General features: G+C 35.6%; 1 protein-coding gene across 6 annotated transcripts in view; it reads left to right on the plus strand.

Moving 5' to 3' along the window:
- The window catches only part of cntn4 (contactin 4), a 128383-nt gene that overhangs the window by 74727 nt on the left and 27395 nt on the right, over positions 1–26261 (plus strand). For all 6 annotated transcript variants that reach the window (XM_042726385.1, XM_042726384.1, XM_042726383.1 and 3 more), the window contains 5 exons: positions 829–931; positions 1009–1193; positions 6018–6157; positions 10762–10891; positions 12981–13131. In XM_042726385.1, coding sequence (XP_042582319.1) covers positions 829–931; positions 1009–1193; positions 6018–6157; positions 10762–10891; positions 12981–13131 — 709 coding nt within the window. The remainder of the gene's footprint in view (positions 1–828; positions 932–1008; positions 1194–6017; positions 6158–10761; positions 10892–12980; positions 13132–26261) is intronic.

The raw sequence follows: 26261 nt of genomic DNA on the forward strand, positions 1-26261 counted from the left end.
GGAATCTAATTTATCTGACTGATAGCGTAAAATAAACTTCTTAGAACCACTCTGTATTTTCTATGAGAGGTAATGGTTTTTCAGTGATTGATTTTAAAGAAAAAAGTATTTTTGTCTTTGTAACTAAACAACCATTCTACTTTTAAAGAGTGAATTATGATAGACATAAGTAATTGTCTTTAATAAAGCAATAATCCTAATAATATTTTTATTTATTTTAATATTTCATTATTTTTTGCCTTTCCTCCATCTAGACTTTATATTAATTTTTGCATGATTATCTAAATAGTAGCTTTAATTGGTGTCATTAAAAAAACATATATTTCCATTTTTAAGGTCCACCTGACTAAGATGCAACCGATGCCTTGTCTGAATTATGGTGTAAAACATGTTGTCTAAAAACCTGATGTTTCTCTGGATGGTGTATGACCTACATGAGCCGCTCAATGGCTACTCTCACAGTGTGATCTCCAGGCACAATTTCAAACCCCATTGTACATGTCTCTCTACCTGGGATGATTGCCTCTCTTCAACCCTTCCCATTTGGCAGCACTGACATAAACGGCCAGCGTTAGACATTACAGATAAGCATCTCTTTGAGTCCCTCAGACAGCTTAGTCGCTAGTCCGATAGCACACCTCACAAAAACACAGAGGGAGTTATCAGGGCTCCCTGCTATCCCAAAAGCCTTTCAGAAGCTACAAAATAAATCATGCAATAATAATGAAAGGGTAAAAAAAAAGATTGGCTGCTTTTGCAATTGCAGTTTCAGAGGGAGTAATTGATACCTTTTTTTTGGAAATAATTGCGATTTTCTTTTTTTTATAGGTGTTATGGGAGAATATGAGCCAAAGATTGAAGTGCAGTTTCCAGAGATTGTTCAAGTGGCCAAAGGTTCAACTGTGCGTCTGGAGTGTTTTGCACTGGGGAAGTAAGTATTTCAAAGATGTCCTCGGTAGAAAGTGAATGTAATCAGTCTTTGAATTACTTTTTGTGTTTGCAAATTAGTCCAGTACCGTCCATAAGCTGGCATCGCGTGGACGGAGTCCCATTCACCCGTAAAGTGGATGTAAGGAAAACCAGCGGTGTGATGGAAATCCCTTACTTCCAGCAAGAAGACGCGGGCACGTATGAATGTGTGGCGGAGAACACCAAAGGAAGAAACTCTGTGCAGGGAAAGCTGACTTTCTTTGGTAAGTTGTCTTGAGATGCATGAATATTTGAACAGCGAAAGCCACATGTCACGTCCATTGAAGTGAAGGACATGATGCAGGGCTCTGCCTTTCCAGTCGTCAACCCTGACCAGCAGAAAATCAACTTAAGGCCGGATGTTGTGCTTTAACAGTGCATCAAAATGATTAAAGCCTCCCGGTCGTGATGTCTCTAATATTTTTATCCAGATTAAAAAGATGAGAGGGTGACCTTGAGCCTGACCTTCTGTTTGTGTATGTGTGTGTTCCGTTCTACCAGATGGCACTGTGATTGGGATCCAATTTGACTCCAGATCAAAGCTGTTAAATTTACTATACTTAGATGAGGGGCACATATGCCAGGAAAACACTCAGCAGAGCAGCGTATGGATCTGTGATGACTTCTGATTTTGTGTTTATCAAAACAAAACAAAAATGTTGATTTTAAAGCATATTTGGAGACTCTGGACCCAACTGAAGATGTTCAGAAATAAAGACTTAGTGGAGATTTCTTGTTTGTGTTATGGTCATGAATGATACTTGAAACCGTAAGGCTTATTAGGAGAAGCTATTATTTTGTAAGTAATAAGATTTATAGCAACTAATAGTGAGGTCATTCAAAACAGTTCATAGCAAAAGCAGTTAGAGTTAGTTATATAAAATAATTTCTGTGAATGAGTTCAAAATTTAATTTAAGTTAATTGTCTGTTGTTGCCTGTTCAAATTTTTGGTTCAACAATTTTTTAAAAATTTAAAAAAAAATGTATTAACAAAATACAAATTAAATACTATTCTTCTTGTGTTCATTTTATTAATTGGTTGTGCACCTTCAGCCTACATCTGTTTACCAGTGCAAATTGGCATGAATTGTAAAAATGAGACCCCAATGGCTAGGCCTGGGTTTCTAGTAAGTTGTACTGTGACTCAGAGGCTTACGAAGAGAAGCATATTAAATATGAACTTTAAAATGAAGGGTTCATAACCTTTTCCCTTCACCGCCGTGTTTGATCCACGGCATTGTTCATACAAGACAGCTACCTATTAAGTAAGTACCTGTAGGCTAGAGAGCAGTGGGATTTATCCTCCCCTTATGGGATCTTGCACTGGCTCTAATGCTGTACCCGCATGCCCAGTGGCCCATTTACAGGAATAGTCTGCAAGGAGCTCTCTGAATGTTTTATTATCCCTGTTGTCTTGTTTATATTCCAAACAATGTGGAATATGGGGGGACAGGTTCTTAGAAAAGGGAAGTTCTCCTAATGGGCTTCCCAGATGCGCAACGTAGCGGTGATTTATACATTTATTAATTAGATAAATAGCTTGGGCATATTGTAAAAGCTAATGTAATCCAGCCAAGGAGGTGATTCGTCGTAGGCGTGGTTGTGTTTCACTAATGCTTTTGCTCCTCAGCTCTTATGCCCCATTCTGTTTAGGAGAGACTTGATATTTATGATAATTCGCCTCGGTTTTCGCTTCGCTTCTGCTGTTCTTCAATCGTTTCCACCCCCGGCTCACCTCTCCTCCTGTGTATAAGTCAACTGCAGTATAAGGAGAAGGAGACAGACCTTCAGTGTCTGGTTAAACTGGATTGCCTGTGGTTATTAAATAAGATGAAGGTTTTTGTAGAGAAATATCTCACACTAAACCGGCATTGATCTCATCAGCAAAATCATTGATGATGTGTTTAATAAAAAGGTCATTTTTAAGTTATTTTAATGTGATAATTAAATGATTTTAATTAAGTGTTGATGAAAATACAGCATTGCAGGATATTAACAATGCACTAACAATTGCTTGATGGAGAAGAACATGGATCATTTTTGTTAAAATTGATACCTTTTTAAAAAAAAAAAAAAACTACAGTACTGTTTGAAAGTTTGGGGTCGGTAAGATTGTTTTTAAAGAAATTTATACTTTGATTCAGCAAGGACATAACAATTTCACAAAAAGTTGCAGGAAAGACTTTTAGATTGTTGCAAAAAAAAATAAATAAATAAATAAATAAAATAAATAAATGCTGTTCTTTTGAATTTGATATTCGTTAAAGAATTCTGAAAAAACATCACTGTTTCCATACAAAGAAAAAAAAGTTAAACAGCACAACCATTTTAACATTGATAGAAATGATTAATGAAATGAAAAATATTACTTGAGCACCATTTCAGCATATTGTAATGATTTCTGAAGGATAGTGTAAATTTTTATGAAATATTAAATATATATATATATATATATATAATATTTTTTTTTTTTTTTTTTTTTTTTTTATGTGAAATAATATTTCACAAAATCACTCTTTTTACTATAATTTTGATCAAATAAATGCAGGCTTTGTGAGCATTCTTTCAAAAATATAATTTTTGAAAAAATATGACATGGCAAATTATTGACAATTAAATGGATACTTTCATTAAAAATCAAAAAGTGTAAAATTTGTAAAATTGAACTCTGCAGATTAAGGTTTCAATGTGATTTGAAGCCAAATAATTTTGTTTGATGGTTTGACATATGTGATTGAAAGTTTCTGAGACTTCTCATGTTTATCACTTCCACTGGCAGCAGCAAAGCAGGAGGAGACACATCAGATATCAGCTAAAATGGCCACGAGTGAACTGACTTGCCTAAAATGAGCTGAATTTGGCCGCATTCATCCACCAGTTCACTCATTCTATGCCTTAAGCTATTTGTAATTATTTACGACACACCTTAAAGCCACAGCAGGCCTGTAAAAAAGCAGCGGCGGGTTGATGTTTTATCCTGTTTACGCGGCTCTGGGATCCTTCAACGGCAGGATTAGCCTTCGGACAGACCTCTTGACTTTACCACTCAGATCTCTCGCTCCCTATTCTCTTTCCCAATGTTTTTCCCTTTGCCAGCCAGGTGATAAAAATCTGTAATCTTATTTTGAAGTTCCATGAAATTAGGGCTACGAGACATTCGTCAGCAGAGCGGGGGAATGAGGCGATCAATAAGTGTATCTCATGTTTATCACTTCCACTGGCAGCAGCAAAGCAGGAGGAGACACTCAAAGCCTTTTATTCTTTCTGCTTGCCTTAGCTTGATTAGCAATTGCCCTCAAATGTTTTTGTTGCCTTCATTAGTACTATTCTTTGCTAGGCTATGAAGATTGTGTACCTCTGACAGGTACACATATAAAGAGATGTTTTGTGTGTATTAATCATTCAAGGGGTCACTTAATATATATATTTTTTTTCACCCCATATCTAATCCTTAAAATTAAATGATTGTGCTGCTGTACATTTAAAGAAATTGTTCACCTAACATAAAAATTCAAAAACCAAACAAAAGGAGGATTTCTGAAGAATATCCCAGCCATATACTGAAAGGGGAATGAGTCTGTCAAGTGCAAAAATGACAAAAAGTCTTACTGGACTAGGGAATGTAAGGAAAGTATGGTTTTCCATGATATGAACATTTTAAAGAGCCATAACAAATGGTTTGAATGTAGTATTTGGCAGGTAGGTTTGCGTTTAAGGTCACTTAAGTTTCCCAAAATGGTTCTTATATCCAGAGTTTACCTACACAGAAAAACAGATGTTCTTCCATAGAGTACATTATGATTGCTAGGGACACAGAAAACATCTCTCTATCATAATCACAGTATGCCACTGAATAAGCATTCAGATGGTATTAAGGATGCTGAGAGCTGATTTTGACCTCTCTACCTCTCATTCCTCTCAAGTTTGTCTTGTGGGCGTGAAATGTTGAGAGTGATTGTGTGCCCTGTGGGCAAGGCCAAGTCAGGCCCTGACTGCTTACTCTCATTTAAACAGTGGGGTTTAAAAGTCAATACTCTCCCCGTGTGTGCTAGATAGACTGAGTGGCAGTGACTAAGGGATCCAGGCAGCACTATTGGATGGTTGACAGTTTGTGACTTAAATGTGACTCAAACCAACGAGTTTCAAACCTGTTTGATTTTATTATTATTATTATTATTATGAATTAATAACACTCTTCACAATTCACAAAGCAACTAAAGCCTAAAGGATTTTGACTCTACATAAAAAAGATTCACCATAAAAGCAGTATTGTATCCAAATGTTTATGATTTGGTGGAACCAAATGTTAACGCGTCAGTGGAGGCTACTTAAGATGTATTCCAAATCTTCTGGAGTCATACAATGGATTTAATAGCAATAAAGAGACTAAATTGTAAACTGTTTAACAATAATCATCCTGCTGAGTAACTTGTGAACCACATAAGCTCAGCTCGTGAATGAATCATTTAAACTGTTTTTGTGAACAAATGATTCATTGATTAGATTTGACTCACTTCTTTCCATTTCCAATGGAAAACAGTCATCAGATAAACTTTACACTTTTGTTTATACTGTATAGTTTATTGTTTGTTTGTTTGTATGTATGCATTCTACCCATTCGTATCTGTCTTACAGTGTCCTTTTAGGGAAAATGCTCATAAATGATTCTTTAAATGTGCTCTTAGTCAATTATTTACTAGGTTTGAGTTACAAGCTTTTAAAAGATAAAGATCAATACAGTTTGTTTATAATTAAGCCATAGTTTACCCTAATGGTATTGGTTATGGTAGTTTATGGTACTAGCTTTTAGACAATACTAATATATTAGATGTGATTTCCTTTCTATACCCATCTAAAAGTGGAAGTGTGAATCAGTTGGACCTGACTGCTGTTGTTTTCTCATGTGCTATTATTGTGATTACATCGCACCATTTCCCACAGTTCATGGCTCTAATAATGCAAGTCCGCTTTGAAGGACACATAACAGGTAATAATCAAGGTTAAAGTAATTCTGTGTAGTCATTACCTCTGTTGTGGGTTGTTTCAGCCTCCCCCCAGCTAATTGAGAAGCCCCAGGATGTGCAGAAGGCCATCGATGACTCTCTGGTGTGGGAATGCAAGGCCACAGGAAAACCTAAACCCTCTTACAGGTGGATGAAGAATGGAGAGAACCTGGAGCCCACTGAGGTCAGTTCACCACTAAGGTTTGAGGACGGTCAACAGACTTTTGTAATAGTAGTAAAGATATTAAAAATTACAATGCACCCAAAAATGCAAATTCAGTAATCATTTGACTTGCTTTCGTCTGTGAAACACACAAAAATAGATCTTAAAAGGATCTTTGTCCATGGAAGGTTTTTTTTTTTTTTTTTTTTTTTTTTTTGGACCCCACTGACCTTCATTGTATGGCCAGGTTTGGAGTAAAAGGTAAACCGGCATTTTTGCGTGAATTATCCTTTTAAATATTGTATTTCAAAATATAGGTTTAGTATAAAAAAAAATACAGATTATATCTGAAAATTGTCTTGTTTTTAGGTTATATCAGTGATTTGGTAGCAGTCATCACAGTAGATCTGCCAGCCATCTTTATTAACCTTGTGAGACCACTGCTTGAGAGCGTATTCCTTAGTGGCTTTTCTATAACCATCTAAATCAGAGTGAATCCACTGGAGCACCTGATATGTCATTCTGCGGACACTCTATATAGGCCACTCGAAAATTATCGAAACAATAGGAATGGACAAAATTGAGCACATAAAAGCTTCCAAATATCCACAACTTGTTCTGGCAATGAGAGGGAATAGCTCCCCAAAAATGCAATAAACTCAAGATGGCAATAGCTAGCAGAAAGCACTAGCAATACTCTCTAACAACACATTTTAAAGATTGAACCACCACATTTTCATTTCATACCTCTTCATTTTTTGTGACTTTAGATGCGACTTTTGCAGCCCAGTTTACTTCCATTGTGTGACTTTTCAGGATGTTTAATGTGAAAAAAAAAGTGCTTGATTTTTATCCATCAGGAATTTATTTGAATATGAAAAATTGGCACTTCGGGACTTTGCGGTTGAGTTTTGAAGTCTACACCTCTCCTGAAACACAGACAGCTCAAAACGTCAGCAGCCTTTGTAAGGTCAAATGAAAAGTCATTTGATGTGGAGCAAGTCATGACATTTTGATAAAACGCAGCCATTTTTTTCTTTGGAATAACATGCTCTTATGAATTATGCACAACAAGACCAGTAAAGTGCATTAAGTAAGTAAACAGGACAGTTTTGATTTCAGTTTTGATTGGCTTTAAATAAGGTGCAGAGAGGAGCATGCTAATTACAGCTCTTCTAATCATCATTACAGCTCATCATTACATAAACATAATTACTGGTTTACACTATACAAACATCACCAAACAACACAAGCTCATAATATGAAGGACATTTAAAAAGTCCTTAAATAAAGTAAAATACATTTAATGAACATGAAGGCTTGATTTAATAAAGTCATTCATAGCCGTGGACACAAGATGCAAGACACTTAGTAATCTCCCATTAAATCCTCCAATCTAAAACAGCAGAATTTGAAGTTTCCTTGAAGGCCATTAGGAGAAGGCCTTTTAAACCTTTACTGTGTACTAGACAGGCTCTTATTGTTTTGTCTTTCTCTGAAATCCATTTAAACTATAGTGAAAGAGGTGATAAACATTTATATGTCTCGACACTCTATGTAATATACAACCTGTCTCCACTGAGAGCATTTCACCCAGAATTCCAAACTCTAAGTGCATGAAGTTATTTTTAGAGACTAGTAGCTCTTCAGCGCAACTATGGTGTGGTGAATAAACAAATCAGTAAACTTCATGTAAATTAGCCTTGCTATGCGATGCGGGTGCAAACAAAACAAAAGATATCGATCCATTTAGAGACTGTTTATGTGTTCAGAGACATGGCCACTTGTCTTTCTTCATCTGTCGCTCATTCTTTTTAGAATATCTATCAGCGCTGCATAATTAGCAGTCTGTCCATTTTATTGTTTTGCACTTTATTAGAGAACAGTTCCAACAGAATACACCACAATCAAAAAAAAAAAAAGTTAATTTATATGCTGTGGACCTCAGGAAATAATTGCTAATGCCGATTTTGCTGGTTAGGCTCCACGTTCATTGAGTGAATTTGTATTTGAAATAGCGAATTTGCATAATGATCAATGTTTTACTGGTATGTTTGTGTGCCAAGGTAATTGCTGAAAGGTACACTTGAATTTTAAATGCAATGAAATCTCTTTATTTTGCATTTACGGTTGTAAAAATGATTTGAAAGACCTTGCGCCTTTCTGGAAGCACTTCTCTTTGAGCACAAATACCACCTGGTTTGTACTATGACAGACTAATGTCTCAAGGGCACAACAATCTCTTGATTGAATCATAGCCCTAGCTTACATTTTGATTCCGAAATGTTGATTTTCAATGTATCCCATTTAAATGAATTAATCAGTGCAGAATTATTACAATCTCCAAATGTCACCGTCAACATCAGAGCTTTAATCAATTGTATAACTAAAGGTCATTGATGTAGCAAAAGCATGGGTTGTTGACTTATACCATTTGTTATTTTCACTGGGCTTAATCAGTGGGGGACCTTTCATGTTCTTTCTGCCTTATTGGAACGCGGCATTGCTAAGGTGACCAGCTAAAAACTGCTTCTTTGTAAATCACTGTGATGCTCCAGTCGCTGAGAAAAAGGGATATGATGTGAGGCGCATACCGTGTCTTGGCTAATCTAGTAATAAACGTGTCAATGATCACCCTCACCATTTACCATTTTCCTATACCAACACCAACTTCTAACGCTTAACATAAACAAAACTTATATTAGTATTATTTAAAATTAAAAACATAACACATAATATAAAACGGAGTGTTTACAACAGCTACGAACTGGTAATGTGGCCTAACATGTACAGTGTTTTGAACGAAAGGAGACATTATCGTCTTTTCAAAGGCACAGATTTAAATCAAGACTTAGGAAATGAAAACGTCCATGCAGCCGTGCACACGCACTTCATATCAGGATGAGATTTGCCGCAACTGTAGTCATGCATTGCGTTTTATGTCCTGACCCGACGGATTTCGAGCAGTGACATTGCCAATCACGGCATTTCAGCACAGACGTGCAGATGGTCCCCTCCCTCAGGTCCCGCCTCGTGCAAAACTGCTGATTTAAGAGGAATGTCACGCTTAATTAGTACTGTAGTAAAGTGAAGCATCGCCTCACTCCGAACTGCTATAATATGCCACTATGTGATTTTCTGTGAAGGCTTATTTGTCCCATATTGTGCATTCATCCCTTCCTTCTCCTTTCCGTTTTAAAGTACACCGACACAAGTCTCATTCAAGCGCAGATTATCCTGATGACAGTCTGCTGTTTTATATGCCGTGACTACAGTCAAGACTTTATTGACGTTATAGGATATAAAAAAATGAGCTCCCTCAAAAATGAAAGTTGTCAAGTTGTGTACAAGGAGGTACATTAGGATAAACAGAAAAAAAAAATACAATATAACAAAAATAAACCAAAACATTTACATATATGGATGCGTTTGACAAATATTGGTTTTAGGAATTGTTGAACTCTTCTGACTTCCAAATTTATTTCCGCCATAATAACTATTTACTAGACATTAAATCATCCGTTTAACTGGTCATTCAAAAACCAGATTTTTTCAGGAACTAAAAATGTGACTGACTTGAGTGTGGAATCTTTCACACAGCGATTCGTTCAAAAAACTGAATCACTCAGAAACAATGAATTAGTCATTAAATCTTTCACTCAACCAGTTTATTCAAAATCATTGATTTATTTAGGAACATGACCAACTGTGGATTTCTCTTTGCCTTCATTATTTGGAGTTATTTTCATTGGCAGAGCAAAAACAGCCAAGAAGTTACTCAATATTTACTTGTTTACTGAGCTATTATATATTAAAGAAATACCACATTCATAATTGTGCTGTCGCTCTGAATGTCAACAAGGCTGTGATGACAGGGTTTTTTTTCCCCATTTTTGTGTGAACTATTCCTTGCATACGAAGAATAAAGTTAAAGGGCAAAATGTGAGATATGAAAGGACAGAATACACTCTAAACCACAGCGGAGAGTGTTCTGCCACTTTTCATGCCAATTTTTAATATCAACCTGTCTTTTTATGAGCCTTTAAAATGTTGTTTATGCCTGTTGGAAGAAAACATGAGGTGGAAACTAAATGCTCTCAAGGTTACTGAGGCTGAAGGTTTATATATTTATTTCTAAATACAGTATATGTACACCTTTGATTGTAGTGTCCTGGTGATTTAAAATGTCTTTGGCATTTAAAAACCTGTTTCATTTTATGTTGTTTTATACACTATATTCAACATCAGAAGACATGCAAACTACATTGCATCACACATTAGAAATAGTATAAAGCTGTCAGCTTTAAAATATTAGCCCAGCTTGTTTATAATGGCAAATATCATCCAGCCTCCCAATGGCTTGTCCGTGGAATACAGAGGCATGAGCTCCTGTTAAGAAGTAAACAAGCCAGGACTTTATTTCCATCTCATAAACATACAGATTTATTGCCTTCGCTTTTGAGCAGCCTCCCTACGCAGTGTCTCCCATTAGTAATGAACACTCAGATTTATGATCGTTTCCATCAACCTCCAGACATAATTTACCTTCCCAGACATGTTGTGCTTTTATGCAGATTAGCAATCTCAGTAAAAGACTCTTAACGGAGATATCCTGTTTTCCACAGGAGAGGGTGCAGGTCATTAATGGCGCCCTGTCCATCACTCGCCTGGCGCTCTCCGATATTGGAATGTACCAGTGCGTGGCTGGAAACAAGTATGGAGAAGTGTACTCCAATGCTGAACTCAGAGTTATCGGTAAGTGAAACCTGGTTAATTGCGTTTGACTGAAATATTAGTGTGGTTTGTGAATTTTCAAAGCACAAAATAACGACTCTTTATCTCAACTACATGCTCCTGATAATGGCCACTTATGAGTCGTATAATGTAATTAGATGTGTAATATTGTTCATGACATGTACACATAGGCATTTCGTTCTTCGGAGGTGATTTTCTGTCAAGGAGAATTTTGTTGCTTTAAATTTAATGACTGGTTCAAACAAGCTTTCGAAACTCCCACATTTACCATTGGTCAGATAAACTAAAAGCCCCACCCCACACTCAAACCATTGGTTAAGCCAAGTTGCCAGGTTGGACAAATGACATTCTATTCCTGGTACAAACAGAATACCAAAATAAAATACTATATATTTTATGACCAACACCAAAACAATCAGTGTGGCATGATTACAGAATGAGTTGCTCTTATGAGTCGTGAATTATAAATACAGCTCAACCAGTATAGTGTGATTTCCAAACGAATTAGTGAATCATTCAGCTTACCAACAGCTGCTGATTGGTTGTTCATATGACAAAGTGTAAATAAAGATACCCATATACATTTTATCCGTGGTATTTTATAAAAATAAATGGAAGATGTCATTACATGTTTTTGTTATTTTAGTATTGTTGTCTAGGCTAGTTATTGGATTGCATTATGCTGCAACGTCGAATGTCTGTGTGAACACATTTTCAAAGGTTTAATTTAATGTATTCATTATTGAAATATCAGTAGGCAGTGTAATTACATTTTCTGTTTCCAAATATATCTTCTTTAAAAGTACTAAAAATAATCGTTGAGCCTACACCAGCTCATGCTATTGTTTGAGCCAGGAGCTGACATGTTGGGCTTCTCAAACACACAGAAATGTTTTGGAAGCTCTGCAGTGTTTGCATTTATTCAGGAAGTCAACCTACAAATGACTTACTGCAAAAGGTTTCTGCACATTAAATTGGGATTGCGATTGTCATGGCCAGTAACATGCATTTACTTGCCATCAACATCCACATTCTATTCACCCACGACTTTCTTTGTTTATTGTTTTGCCATTAAAATTCCACTGCCAAAGTGGCCAAGAAACTGAACTCACGGGAGAATAATTGTCAGTCCCTCACACAGATAAAATAATTGAAGTGCCTTTTAAAAGACAGAGTGTGAAGATTGTAAAGCTGGAGAAATTATCATAATAAAAACTCATTTGAGTGGGAAACGTGGAGAAAAAAGAGGAAAGGACATGACATTTTCCCTTTGTTTTTCTTAGCAGAGAAAAGGAGCGTGTGATAATTAAAGTGTGCCACATACACTGAGCCTCTGCTCTGCCATCTCTGTTTCTACATCATACTTACCCGAGTACACTTGTCTTCCTTTGAAGCACAGTGATTAGAGTGGATGTGCTCTTAATCCTCGTGTCTGCGTACCTGTAATTATGGTCAAATATGAAGTAAAAAATTGACCTGATGCACTGTATGTCCTTTATGTAAAATAATAATAATATAAAATATTTAAAATAATGGGTATTATTTATTAGTATAATAAGATATAGGATGGAAAATAATGGGGATAAGAGCGGGGGAATGAAAAAATCACAAACCGGATTGGATTAAATACAAAGCTACTCTGATGTTTTCAGGCTATACTGTTTGCACAGCAACATCAATATTTAAAAAATAAAAATTAAATTATTTAAATGTAAACTCAGATTGACATAATTACAAGCACCATTTAAATTGTCCTGTGACACTGATTCATGACAATCAATTAGTGCTGGTTTCTATTGAAGCTCATTTCCGTGATAGACAAAAAAATAAAAATATGTCACTTGACATCACAATTCAGACTACTTTTAAACAAAAACAAAGAGAAAGACTGTACATTTTAATTGTGTATATCTACTAAAAGTGAATTTTATGTCACTTGACATTCCATTTTACTTTGATCCAAAAACATTCCTTTATTTGTATGTAATTAAAAATAGTTGCATGAGATAGAGTTTCAGCTGTTATTTTTTTCTGTGCTTTCTGTTGACGTATGCTCTTCATAAAATCTAAAACTTGTCTTTCGTTTCAGCTGTCGCTCCAGATTTCTCCCAAAACCAGCTGAAGAGCCACACTTTAGTCAAAGAAGGCGGCGATGTTCTCATTGAATGCAAACCCAAAATGTCTCCTCGAGGCATGATCTCCTGGCGCAAAGGCAACGACGCCCTCCGAGAAAACAGCAGGTAACTCCCTTATCCTACTCATATGCCATTAGTCATATCTGCTGATGTTTTTCATCTATTTCAGGCTTTTTACATAATGCTACAAAACTAGAGCTTTTCCAGTCTGATGCAGGGACAGTCAAACGGGACTGTGGGATGATGAGCCCACAATATTGCGCTTGTGCTCTAGATCTGGTTTTTGATATAATGTCTTTGTCAAATCATTTCTGTTATTCACAGCAACAAAGCACTGCCACTGACTTTGGCCATTCATCTCTGCCTGTGGAATCCCACTACAGCAGCCAGAGAAAAAGCATGTCTCAGCATGTATCTGCTAAGGGTCGTAACAATATAGCTGAAGTGGGCTTTGTGTTTCAGTTTCAACTGCTCTTTTCTCTGTCTTTCATTCTATTTTACGATCACTTTCTGTTATTTGCTCACTCCCCTAAACACAAGAGCCTCATAGTGGGTTATTTTCTGCACACATGTATTGCGGATCTCTTAACGTGTGCCCTGTTATTAAAAGTACTTGCTTAAAATATTCTTAATATACTGTGAAATATTATATGCATATACAAATATTGTTTGTATATGCATATAATGCAAATTATCACATTCAATACATTAATTAAACAAATTTATAAAATTTTTATTAGGTTGTATAATGTTACAAAAGATGTTAATTTCTAATAAATGTTGTTCTTTTGAACATAATATATATATATATATAATATAATATTATATATATATATATATATAATAGTTAATTTCTAATAAATTTATTACAATAAAAATATATATAATGTTACAAAAGATGTTAATTTCTAATAAATGTTGTTCTTTTGAACTTTCTGTTCATTGAAGCCACTGTTTCCAAAAGAAACACAACTACAATGTAGCATTTATTATAATAATAAGACAGCACCAAATCAGCATATTTTTACTGTATTTTTGGTTAAATAAATGCAGTCTTGGCAAGCATATGAGACTTCTTTCAGAAACATTAAAACATCTTACCAGCCCAAATTTTGAATGGTAGTGCACTTCATACCCAGACAGTATTTTATCCATATTAAACCAGTCTAAAGTGGTTTTTAGTGGTTCATCTGGTCTCCTAGTCTGGATCAGTTAATGTTTAGTTGTTTTAACCAGTTGGTTTCCCAGCTTGACCAGCTGCCAAGTGGCCAAAACCTAAAACTAGCAACCAGACCAGTCTAACTATCTCAAACTGGTTTACACTTTTTTTTTCAGCAGGGCTATTATGTCCTAAAAAAAAACATTTATTTTTAATTAGAAACTGACTACATTGGCATATTTGCATGCAGTGTATTTTTGCCCCTAAATATATTTTGTCTAAAAGATTCACATTTCACGTAGGAATCAGTGAGCACACTCAATTATTGAAATGAAGCCTGATGTCCTTATTAACAGCTCAAGTATGGATCACGCAGTCACTCATAACCGGACTCTGCAGGATTATCAAGTGACCAGTGATGTCCCCTCCTGAGCAAAGGCAGGGTGTTAATCAACTTCTCTGCACTCTTAGTAGGAGGTCAGCGTCCCTGCCAGACCAGCCTTTATCAACAAACATATGTCCCCGTCTCAGCTATAGAGTGGCAGCCAGACACAGCTTGATACAAGTTCAGTATGTCACCGACCCGGAGCGTTTGCGTCTGACCACACTGGGATAGGCAAAGTTCAGCGCGTCTGTGTGTGTTTGTGTCTGCATCTGTCAGTGTGTGCACACCACGGTTGCCCATCGTTTACATATACAAAGCTGGTGTTGGTGCTCATCAAACAGAGTGGCGGGCCGTTTGCATAAGGGTTACGCTGCCAATGTCCTTGAGCTGTCCTGTGTGAGAGGACAGCAAAGCTGACGAATTCTTGATGTCTGCACCTTGAAGAGTCAAGGCAGGAAATTGATTTGCCATGTGACGTCTTTCTTCTTTTCACTTTGTTTTGCATCTCATCGTTATTCTTTTAAACACTATATATTCCGGTGTTTTATTCACAAACAGATTTGAATATAGAAAATATGTGTTCCCTAGTTTGTTTATGGTTTAATTTTAGGAAATCTTGCACACTGCTTATGGTTATAGTGAAGATAAAGTGGCCTCAAAAAGTGTTTGCCACTTAAAGTAAGTGACACTTAAGAATGTCTGAATGTGATTGCATTCAATGACAAAATATCAAAATAAGTGGTGTTTATTTTTGAGAAGGATAGAACATGCATTCTTTACAAGCAATTAAAACTCAGTTAACTTAACACAGTACATGTATGTAGCAAGGGTTGTTTGAATAATATAATAAATAAAAAGAAAACAGATAGAATAGAAAAATAATAGAGCAAGCTACGGTTAGAGATTTTAAATGATAAAACAAAAGCATTTGGATAGTTAATGGCAGTCATGCTTAATTGCTGGTCACTGGCTTCATAAATCCACTAAAAGTTATCAGAAAGAATTGTTCAGAAAAATGAAGTTAGTCTGATATTTTGTTGTCTAATGCAATTTAGACATTTTAAGTGTGGCCTAAGTGTCTAAATACGTTTTGGGGCTGCTCTATCTTGACCTTATTATGGAAGACTTTTATTGTCCTGCCTGGCACGAAAACATCCTAAACCCTACCACTTTAGATAATAGTCTTTGCTGTGCTTTATTTGCTATAAATATCGTGTTTGGCAGTGCTTGTTTTCTTTTGAGGAACCAAGTGTTCCGTGGTTAGAAAGATTGCTAAGAGCCTTATTTGAATTTTAAAGAGCCATTTAGGTGCCAAAGGGGTGTTTTTGTGTTGCATTTTGACTCCAAAGAATTGTCTTTAAAAACAAGACATCACACATATCTTACAAGTTATTTAAATAATAAATCTTGCCACTCTGCCTAAATCGGGGAGAAAAATAGGACAGTGACTAAGTATTTATTAATCGGAAAATCAGAACATTATTTTTTTAATGCCGTTTGGGCCTCTCTGTGGTTTAGAACAAAATAATGCTCTTTTTCGCTTTTGATAGGGAATGGATTTCCACATAGACCTCCTCACCTATCTTTGACACACAGGTAATTAAAAAGAAAAATGGATAAATCACAAGTTTGCACGTACATGTCCCAGGTTGTATTGTGGCCAGCGAGGTCTGGTCAGAGTGTTTGATTGCATTGTCAATAGATGGAAGCCAGCCAGGGAACTTTCTGCAGAATTGAATGTATTTCTGGAAAATGCTGACTTTCTTTCAAGCTCCCTTTGGTGATGTCTTGCACACCTACGCACACTTATGAATGCACACTTTTAAACTGACATTCATTACAGTTACTTGTTATAAAAACTGCATAAGCTTCATTATTTACAACAAAGTTTTTCACTTTCTGTGAGATGTTAGTTTTTCTAATCACTTTAGTGTTCTAATAGCAATTATATAGCATTTATAGCTAGATTAGCCAATAGTGTGAGTTTGGGGAGGAACTACATGTTAAACGACCAATAGAAGACAGGAGCTTAAATAAATTAGCCTACATGTAATTATATACATAATAAGGGTGTAAAATATATTGTGTCATGATATATCGCAATAGAAAAATGCAACAGTGTATATTGTGGATAGCAGCAATATGTATTGTGTAAAGTTCACACACAAAAAAATAGTGTTTAGAAAGATTGAATTTATATAAAAAAAATATAAAATGCTTTCTTTTTCTATGTGATACATATGTGAAATAAAAAGGATTGCAAATGCGGTTTCATGTTGGCTTTAGGATTTGTTTTATTCCACTTATTTATATTGTGTCCCTGTCAGCTCTCGCTAACCTTGTAAACAGCAGCAGGTATAAAGACACCACTCTCATTAAGTGGAAATGCCATTAGAGACTAATTCATAATCAGATGTATTGTTTTATGCAAATGGGTGTTAGCGTGTGCGTGCCTGTATGTGGATGCATGCTGAGTGCAAGCACCTGTCTGGGAGCCAGACCTAATCAAAGCAGGGTGCATTTGAACTCCTTTTGTGCAAGATTAATTGGCATAATTGTGCAAGCTCTCCTTGATGGTGGAGAAGGAGAGGAGACGGTGTCACCAGCAGGATAATCCATCTTCATAGCAGCAGCCCCTTTTTTTCTGCCAGAGAGGAGAGGAGAGAGATCGAAAGAGAGGGAGAGACTTGAATACAAATTCCATAAAAAACCAATAAAATTATGTCCCACACCAAAAACTAAAAACCAGATCCTAAAACATAAATTCTTTAAAAAGTGAATGTGGTTATGGTCTTCAAACAGTGGTACAAGAGGATGAGTCACTCAAAACTTATCTGTCCATAAAGCCTATAAAAACTAGTCTTTATGTATTTCACAATACTTCAGCATGTTCTTCTTATTAAGTGAGGGTAATTGTTTTAGGATTTTTTACCCAAGCAAAGCCTCTGAGAACCTGACACCTTGTAATTCTGGAGACTCCAGGTAGGATGCAGTTCTGGAAAATGATGGCACTGGAGACTAAATGTTTTTACACCTAATTCTTCACATCAATTCTTAAATATTTTGCAGTTAACGTGTCTTTACTTCTCCACTTGTTTTTTCTGACCCCGCAGACCCAATGAGCAATTTGCTGTCCAATAGTCATGTCTTAACTTTGCAATTTCTGTATTGCATTCATTTTGAATATTTCTCATGGTGATTTAATATTTTTTTGACTTTTAGTCTGTTAAATCTCTTTTTTGGCTCATTTTATCTGTAAAAGAAAACCTGCCTAATAATTCTGCACTTCATGAACAATTATGTATCACTTATAAATGATTAAATACAAAATTAATAGTAGTTATTGAGATTGATGTGGTTTGGAATTGGTAAAATGTGCCAAATTTCATGCGAAATCACTTTCACAGCAAGTTTTTTTTTGTTTGTTTGCTTTTCAAAATTTAAATATATGCATGCATATATGTGTGTGTATGTGTGTGTGTGTGTCTCACAAGTGATACTGCAAAGTAAACATTTTTAATTTTGCTTAAAGAAAATGATGCATATTTTCATAAGCAGTACAAATGTATAAGCAGTACAAATTATTTAAAAAATAAAATTAATATATTTATAAGTAATATTTTTGTACAACTGTATTTTAAATGTTTACAATTTTATATATTAAAATGTATTTCAACATTAAAGCAGTATTTTAACAGATAGATAGATAGATAGATAGATAGATAGATAGATAGATAGATAGATAGATTTTTATGTTGTTGTTTTTTTCTAGAATAAACAATGTTGGTACTGTGCTGGTACATCACTTGACATCGGTGGCAGAATGCCGCTGACATGGCAGGATGAATTACTTTTTATTTTTTTGCCTATAAGAAGATAGTGGCAACTTCTGAAACGCACACCTTTTGAAAGTCGTACACTGCAGTAAAATAAATAATACCCATAGGAGAAACACATAAATAAAGGAGATAGGGCAGGGGATTTGTTCTAGATATACAATCAGCTGTTTTAGGTAGGACAGGTCAGCGGATGGGCTGATGTTTTAGAGCTGACTTTGCTGCGCCCGAGTGCATGTTTCCAAAGCTGATTTTGAGTTGATTGTACATGACTGCTGTGCAATAGTGTACGGTCGTGGTGGTTGAGTTGACAGCTAATTTTTGCCTGTGCTGTGCTGATGTGCACTTGTTTAACAAATAGTAGGATATAATAAGTTTGTGTGCAGCTCAGTGCAGCCCAAGGGAGGTTATTAACATTGGCTAGTTGTTAGATACAATTGCAGCCACTGTGTGTCTGTGTGGTCTGCTGGCTGTGCAGGTTTTTTTACTAATAGCAAATTATTTAATTGCATTGAACATAATATTAGACACACATATGTATTTGAACAAAGGGTTGCCTGTGGTTTCAGACAGGAAAGGTGATTCGTTAACTGATTCATGATCTGAAATCTGTACATGTTTGGTACTAGTGAACAATATTAGATGTACCAATTTAAGTTAACACAAAGGATCAAAGGCTTTCTGTGGAGGCATAATTTGTAAAAGACTAACTAAACTAATGGAGAGTTGACTCTCTTTTTTCACAAAGCTGTGTCTGAAATTGCCCTCTCTTAAAGAATAGCCTTTTGAAGAAGATGAAAGGTTGCGTGGTATATATGATTGAATGGGTGTTGGAGGAAATTTGGACTGTCTTCTTTTGATCTTCGTGAAATTTCTGGTTGTGGACTATTGCGGAGGAAGTAGACGGGAAAACCAGGACCAAATGTACATATAGGTGAATCTCAAAATAATTGCACCCCAAATTCAGAAGAAATAAATAAGAAATTATTTTACTTAAAATAAATGAAGCATATTTTATAATATATGTGTTGCAACCTTATTTTATGGCAAGAAACATAATTCAACCAATTCCCGTGCAATTTTTTTAAAAGTTATTTATACATTAAAGCAGTATTTTTGTACTGCCTTTAATACTGTTGTACTGGTTTAAATGATTGATGTATATAAAATAAGAGATAATGAGAATCAACCTAATTAACCATAAAATGTCCAGACATTACAGTAATTATTTCTGACAAAAAATAGACTTTGATTGTTCCTTAATTAAACACCCAAAGAAAAGTTCCACTTGGCACAGCAGTACAATAAAAGGAGAAGAATAAATACCATACAAAGAGAGAATTTTTTTAAAGTAAAAAAAAGTAAAACTATATCACACACACACACACACACACTATCCTAGATATACATGTGCTTAATTGTCATAAAAACATGTCACAATGGTTCTAAAATAGGCTTTGTTTTCTATATCATCTTTTTCTAGTATAATTATTCTGTTTGTTTGATTTTGGCCTGTGACCTGTTTTTCATGAACATAATTATACAAATATATAAAACCGTATGCCGGCCATCTTGTGGTAACACACTAATGTTGAGTTAACTTCCCACTTGTAGATGCGGTCGGTGTCTTTACAGAACGAGAGCGAAAGATGAAGCAGAAAAACGAGGAGGAGTGGGATGAGTACACTCTATGAAGTTTTGCTTGTCAGGATGATTTCCATTTAAAAGCGCATCTGCCACTGAAGGCTGCGGTGCAGGTGAATGAAGGGTGGCGCGATAACAATTCAGAAAGCTCCATAAAGGAGAGTTTGTGGAGGCAAGCACAGCTGCTGTCATTGCTGATATAGAACACTTTTGAGGGCCGGGATCCGTTTACTTATCTAATTAAGCCCACTTTCCCTTATCTTGTTATTGTAGAATTAAGCTTTAACTTGATTTTCAGTCTAATGCTTAAAAGCATCTTTGACGTGTCGCCTTAACCATCCAGAACCAGGTGTTTTAAGATAATAACCATGGTAAAAATACACAATGTAGGCAACATGCTGTTGCATTTATTAAAAAAGAAACTTGTTTATTATTCTTCAATGTCGCATTCAGGTTTTTTTTTTGTTTTTTTTTTTGTTTTTTTCACTGAAGCCCATTGTTTTTTTTTTTTTTTCTCTCTTTTTAATCTAATTGAACACCTGTTTGGAACTTGCAGTCTCATGGACACAAAGATTGAACATGATGCCGCCGTAAAACAGAGCGTTTCTCACAGCCAAAAAATAAATACCGAATACATTTTCCTCATTAGCTCACCTTAAGGCTCATCCGCCTAAGCTGTTGGGTTGCCAGCTCATATGGTTCATTTTAATTTCATATTCCTCTCTCACCAGGGGAAATTAGGTGGTGTCAGTCAGCGGAATGTCATTTGAAGGGGAATGGCCCACCAGCGGAGATCTGGAACATGCCCCAAAGCTTCAAATTCTTGGTTAAAACCCAACCATAGAGGGTCTCCATCAACATATTTCCCGCCCCTTTAAATAGAATGTCATTTACTTAACCTCCTATGGCTGTGTTTTGCTAATGTTGGCTAAAAGACTCTTTAACTAGCAAAGCATAATTTGATATGCTTGCCACAGACAATCTATAGATATAGATTTGCACGGCAGACAATTGGTCAATCAAGATGGTGGACAGCACATCGATTGCCACTAATGTTATGTTTGCAGCCCTACACAATTGATGCACTGCTTTAATTAAACTCTCTATGGGACAATTAGTACGAAAAAAGGTATTTTGTGAAATTTTTCTTAAATATAAATTGGGTTGCAAATGTCTAAAACTATATTTGAAAATCTTAATGTAATGTATTTAAACCTTAAAAGAGATTTTAAATAGACTTAAACAAGTAAATATTTAAGCTTTTGCATTATTTCTCATCACTTATCACTTTGAGCTGCTTTGTACAAAAGGTAAAATGTTCTTCTTTTCACTCGAATTGTTCATTCTTAATGTGAAACGTGTATTAAATGAGAAAAATGCAAAATATAACTGTTTTCACTTGCGGTTTCAGACTTTTGGACCATAATGTATGAATCCCCTTCCTTTTCACCGCAGTAATAACTCTCTTCAGGAGAAATTAGTTTAATTTGGTGAAATAAAACTCAACCAGAATGCAAATGGATGCAGAGATTTGGCCGTGATTAGTTTACCCCCCTCACTACTATAATAACCACCATATAATACTCGGTATTAGTTATAACTTTTATCTTGACTGAATGGCTAATATAATATAATTCAACAAAGAACGAATGTGCCAGCGCAGCACCAGTAATCCATCTTGGTCCCTTCGCACATTTCGGGCTGCACATGTGTGTTGCTTTATATTCCTAGAAGGAATTGTGTGCATATGAGTGTGAGAAAAAGAGAGATGAATATCAGTCTGAAAGAATGAAGCTGAAGAGCCATTTGTGATTAAAGGAGCCCGGTTTGAGTACACCCACAAGCCCACAGTGTTTGGCCCTGATAAACACTGTTTCTCCGCAGCTGCTGACCCTGGGGATAGATATTGCTGAAATTAAAAGCCTCGCTTACTACTGGAAATATGCCTTGCACTGCAAACATGAAATGATACAATTTTCATGTATTTTCATTTTTGTTTCTGTTTGGGGCTTTTTGTGTTCCTCTGTGTCTGTTATTATTATATTTAATCTATTCTTGAGTACTGGGACAAAACAAGCTACTGAATTGAAAAGTGTACATTTATGCTATGGAATTGTTTTGGATTCATTTGTTAAACGTTCTGATGCTTTCATTTTCTCACAAAATGTGTTTTTTCTTGTCTGCTCAATACCATATAAAAATATTGTGTCAAATATTTAGCATTTAGTATGTATTGACAAATTTAGCATTCACTTTGATGAATGAATCAGTTGAGTCAAAAGGATAGAGTCCAACTGATTTCACCACAGTCAGATAGAAAACTACACATTTTAAATGTATCTTTTTTTCTTTTGCTTGATACTTATAGAACCTTAAGATGAAGATGAAAAAATTTTAATATTTTGAAATATTACAACAATTGAAAATACTTTTTTTATATTCTAATATATTGTAAAATGTAAATTATTCCTGTGTAGGCAAAACTGAATTGTCAGCTGCCTTTAGAAACAATTCTAATTATTATTATTATCAGTGTTGAAAACAGTATTTATATGACAGAAGAACACCATTTATTAGATATAAAAATTCTTTGTAACATTATAAATGTCTTTATTGTAATGTTTGATAAATTTAATTTAGGTACTTGCTAAATAAAATTATAGACCCCAAACTGCTCAACCAAACTGTTGGCAGTGTATAACATATATATATATATATATATACATCATATCTAATGGTACTGAAAAAAAGCCTATGAGATAGTCTATGAGAAGTTTCAGGACATACTGTAATAATGTTTCATTTAACTTCTATTAAAGTTTAAAAGTGGAAATATTCCATTTTCCAAAGCTAATGGCAGGTTTAGTTTGTTTCCCATAAATCAGTGATTTATTTTATATGTAGAATATGAGTGGCTTAAAGCAGAGCATAGCATATTTCCGTGCACATTATTTAAGTCCATTTCCCACACAACTGATTTGAAGCTAAATTATTACGCCAGCTGGTGCCGTGTTGATTTATTTCGTGTTGAGAAATGACATAGAATTATCTTGTGGAATGGCAAGAGCCGAATGTACCCATACTAAATCAGCACATTGAATAATTGAACAGCGTTAAGAAAATTACCTCAGGATAAGTGGGAAGGCAATGCAAGCCTTCTTTTAAGGTGGGGGAAAAAGTACCGACATACGTCGCAAATGATACTCTACAGGGAATGTATCTTGACGGCGCCGCTGACACATTAAGCTCTGTGGCTCGAATATAAATTTGACACCGGTGGATTTTGGGTTTACAAAAATAGAGATTAATACTTCTTCATCCTTTTTCTTCTCTTCCTTTCTCATTTTTACAAATCTCCACATTGCCATGGAAACTTAATGCTGGTCCCCCAGAGACGAGGGGTCAACGTGCCTAGCGCTCGCAGGAAATGTCACAGCCGCTGTAGCTCGCAACTCCGCCGTTCCTTTGCTATTTTAATACCGTAAGGAGGAAAACACTATTGTACACAGCTGGTTGTCGAAAACGCCTCCTCTTTGAACTCAGCTAGGTGTCCAGATGCTTCTGTCAATCATTTCTTATCACTCCCATTATATCTGAATTGGACACCCGCAGAGTGAGCGACACCCGCATTATTAAACCCAAGAGCCGTCTCTGATTGACAAACCAAATAATGCCTGTCGCAAAGACTTAGATAAATACCACGGGTGAATTCTATGAGCCAATTTCAGCGGTTTCTCTTGTAAATACGCCCCAAATTTGGAGCATATTAGAGATGTTGAGCTCACAGCACATTGGATTTACTTCATAGTTTTGCCTTTATAAATCAGTGTATCTCATAGAAATCAATGTCTTTCTCTGTATTTCTGATTTATAGTGAATTTATTCGATATGGCCTGCATTATAAATGCAGCTATGCCACATTAAGTCAGTAAGTCAGACCGGATAGATGCTGTAATTCGTAAAAGTTTGACACGGTTATGTGAGTGTCAGATGCGGCGATAATGAATGTTATGTCTTTAAGAACCATTGACTCGTATACACAAAAAAAATCAATATCAATTACCTGGCTATTGGAAAAGTGTCAGAAGACAACCTTTTCATGTCCCATTTTTCCCCTCTCCTCTTTTTCCCTTGACCAACAAGTGATTGCTCTGTTGTTCTTGTGATAACGGCAAAACTCATCGGAAGGCTCTTTTTTTTTTTTTTTCTTGTGGCGGTAATTGCCGACTAACCTTGAGGTTGAGGATTCGAAAGTAGAGGTGTGCTCATCAAGGTAGCTTCCCGTAAACAGATCTCTTGACAGAGCGTGATCTAAAATGACCTGTTTCTGCTTCCCCTGGTTTATTTATCCAACTGACAAGGTCGTCAGTTTATCAAACGCGCTTCCCAGCAGAAGGCCTACTGAGATATGGACACATGATCCATCTAAGTAACGCCAGGAGCTCTCTCACACCCCTCTTTAGGGTATTAGCCCTCAACATAGATCAGCCCTTCATGTTTGGGTCAACCCTCGTGCCCTATTTGGAGGATAAAACAACCTTTTTGATCCTTCTGTAGACACTGCTTCACCCTGCTACATAACCCTCCCTCTGGGTCCTCGGTAAATGTTTTTAAAAAAAAAAACTCACTGATGGAACACAACCTCCAGGTAGGTCAGAGAAGGCCATTTAGTGCAAGAGAGTTGCAACCCGCTTAAATGCACTTGTACAAATATGCAACAGTATTTATGAGCTTTTGCCTTTACACTTGAGCTCCATTCACACTGTTAGCAATTCAAATGCTGCAGGTTGGCGAGTCTCTACTGTTGGTCACTGGTTGGCAGATTCTTCTGTGCTCCCGTTGATAGTCGGTGCATCACACTGCTGCCTGTTTGCAAGAGTTTAACTCTTCTGAACTTGGAGCGGCAGTGGTCACTGTCACTCATAATTCTGCCAATTGAAAATTTAATGAATGTCAGGATGAAAGCTCCTTTGCAAGAGACTCAAGAGAGATGAAGAAGCAGAGGGTGAGAGAGGGAGGGAATGGGATCAGGAGATAAGACAAGTCATAACCTAACATAACATAAAATGCACATTATATTATAATATAAAAAACATAACATCATTAATATTAACAATTAATTAAAAAAAAAAAAAATGTTTTCTGTGTATTTTTCTTATTATTTATTTGTTCGAGATTTATATATTACATCAGCACACCTAGGTGCAACAAGTGAATCATTCACTCAATTTAATTCATTTGGTCATAACATTGATTCATTCAGGAATGCCACTTTTATTTTATTCTAATTTATCATTTAAAAAAAAAAAAAATTATTACTATGTTGTTGTTGTTGTTGTTGTTGTTTACACTTTTTATTATTCTGTTGTATATTTAGGATATTTTTACATTTATATTTAGACTATATTTAGATCATGTATTTATATTTTGTATTTAGGTCATCAAATCAAACAGAAAATGGCTAATTGTTTTATTTGTGAAAACAGGGATGGAATTCTTGTTACTTAAAATATTTGATTGTTGATGGAATAATAATTACAATTTACAATTTCCTAAATTTCCTCATTTTTGAATGCAAATTGGTGAATAAAATATTCTGTGTAACAGGATCTTTTTTATTTCACCTTGTTTAAGACTGTTCTATTTGACCGAGCGTTAAGTGGAAGAAATTCTGAAGAGCGTGTTTAAGAGCTTGTTGAAGTTTATTAAGTGATGCGCTCAGACTGCAAATGCCTCAACAAAGTCAACAAAAATTTTTATTATTCCACTCATGCTTTCATTTCAGAAGCAAATGTTTTGAAATGAAAAAGAATATACTAACAAATATTAAGGTCATGTTCCTTCACGCATTACAAGATTTTGAGAATTATGCCTTTAGTATTGTCCCATTCTTACAAAAAAAAAAGAAAATGTAAAAGAGACCCAAAATGAGGCATTAACCAATTCATGAGTAAATAAATTATAATTTAGGCCAATTCAGAGAGCTTTCTGGCATAGACTTTTGGCCAGAAAACAACCAGAGGAGTCAACAAGTATTTAGCCTACACTGTCCAGTTTGTGATTTCCAGAGGAAAGCTCCTACAGGATGCCTCTTAAATAATGCCTCCTATCCGTCTTCCCCAGCAAAACATAAGAGGGCATAATAGCTCGCTTTTGCCTCAGTGGCATAGTTGTCTTTGTACCAACTCTAAGTACACTTCTGGGGAGATTT

This window comes from Cyprinus carpio, chromosome B6, assembly GCF_018340385.1.
Source record: "Cyprinus carpio isolate SPL01 chromosome B6, ASM1834038v1, whole genome shotgun sequence".
Classification (NCBI taxonomy): Eukaryota; Metazoa; Chordata; class Actinopteri; order Cypriniformes; family Cyprinidae; genus Cyprinus; species Cyprinus carpio.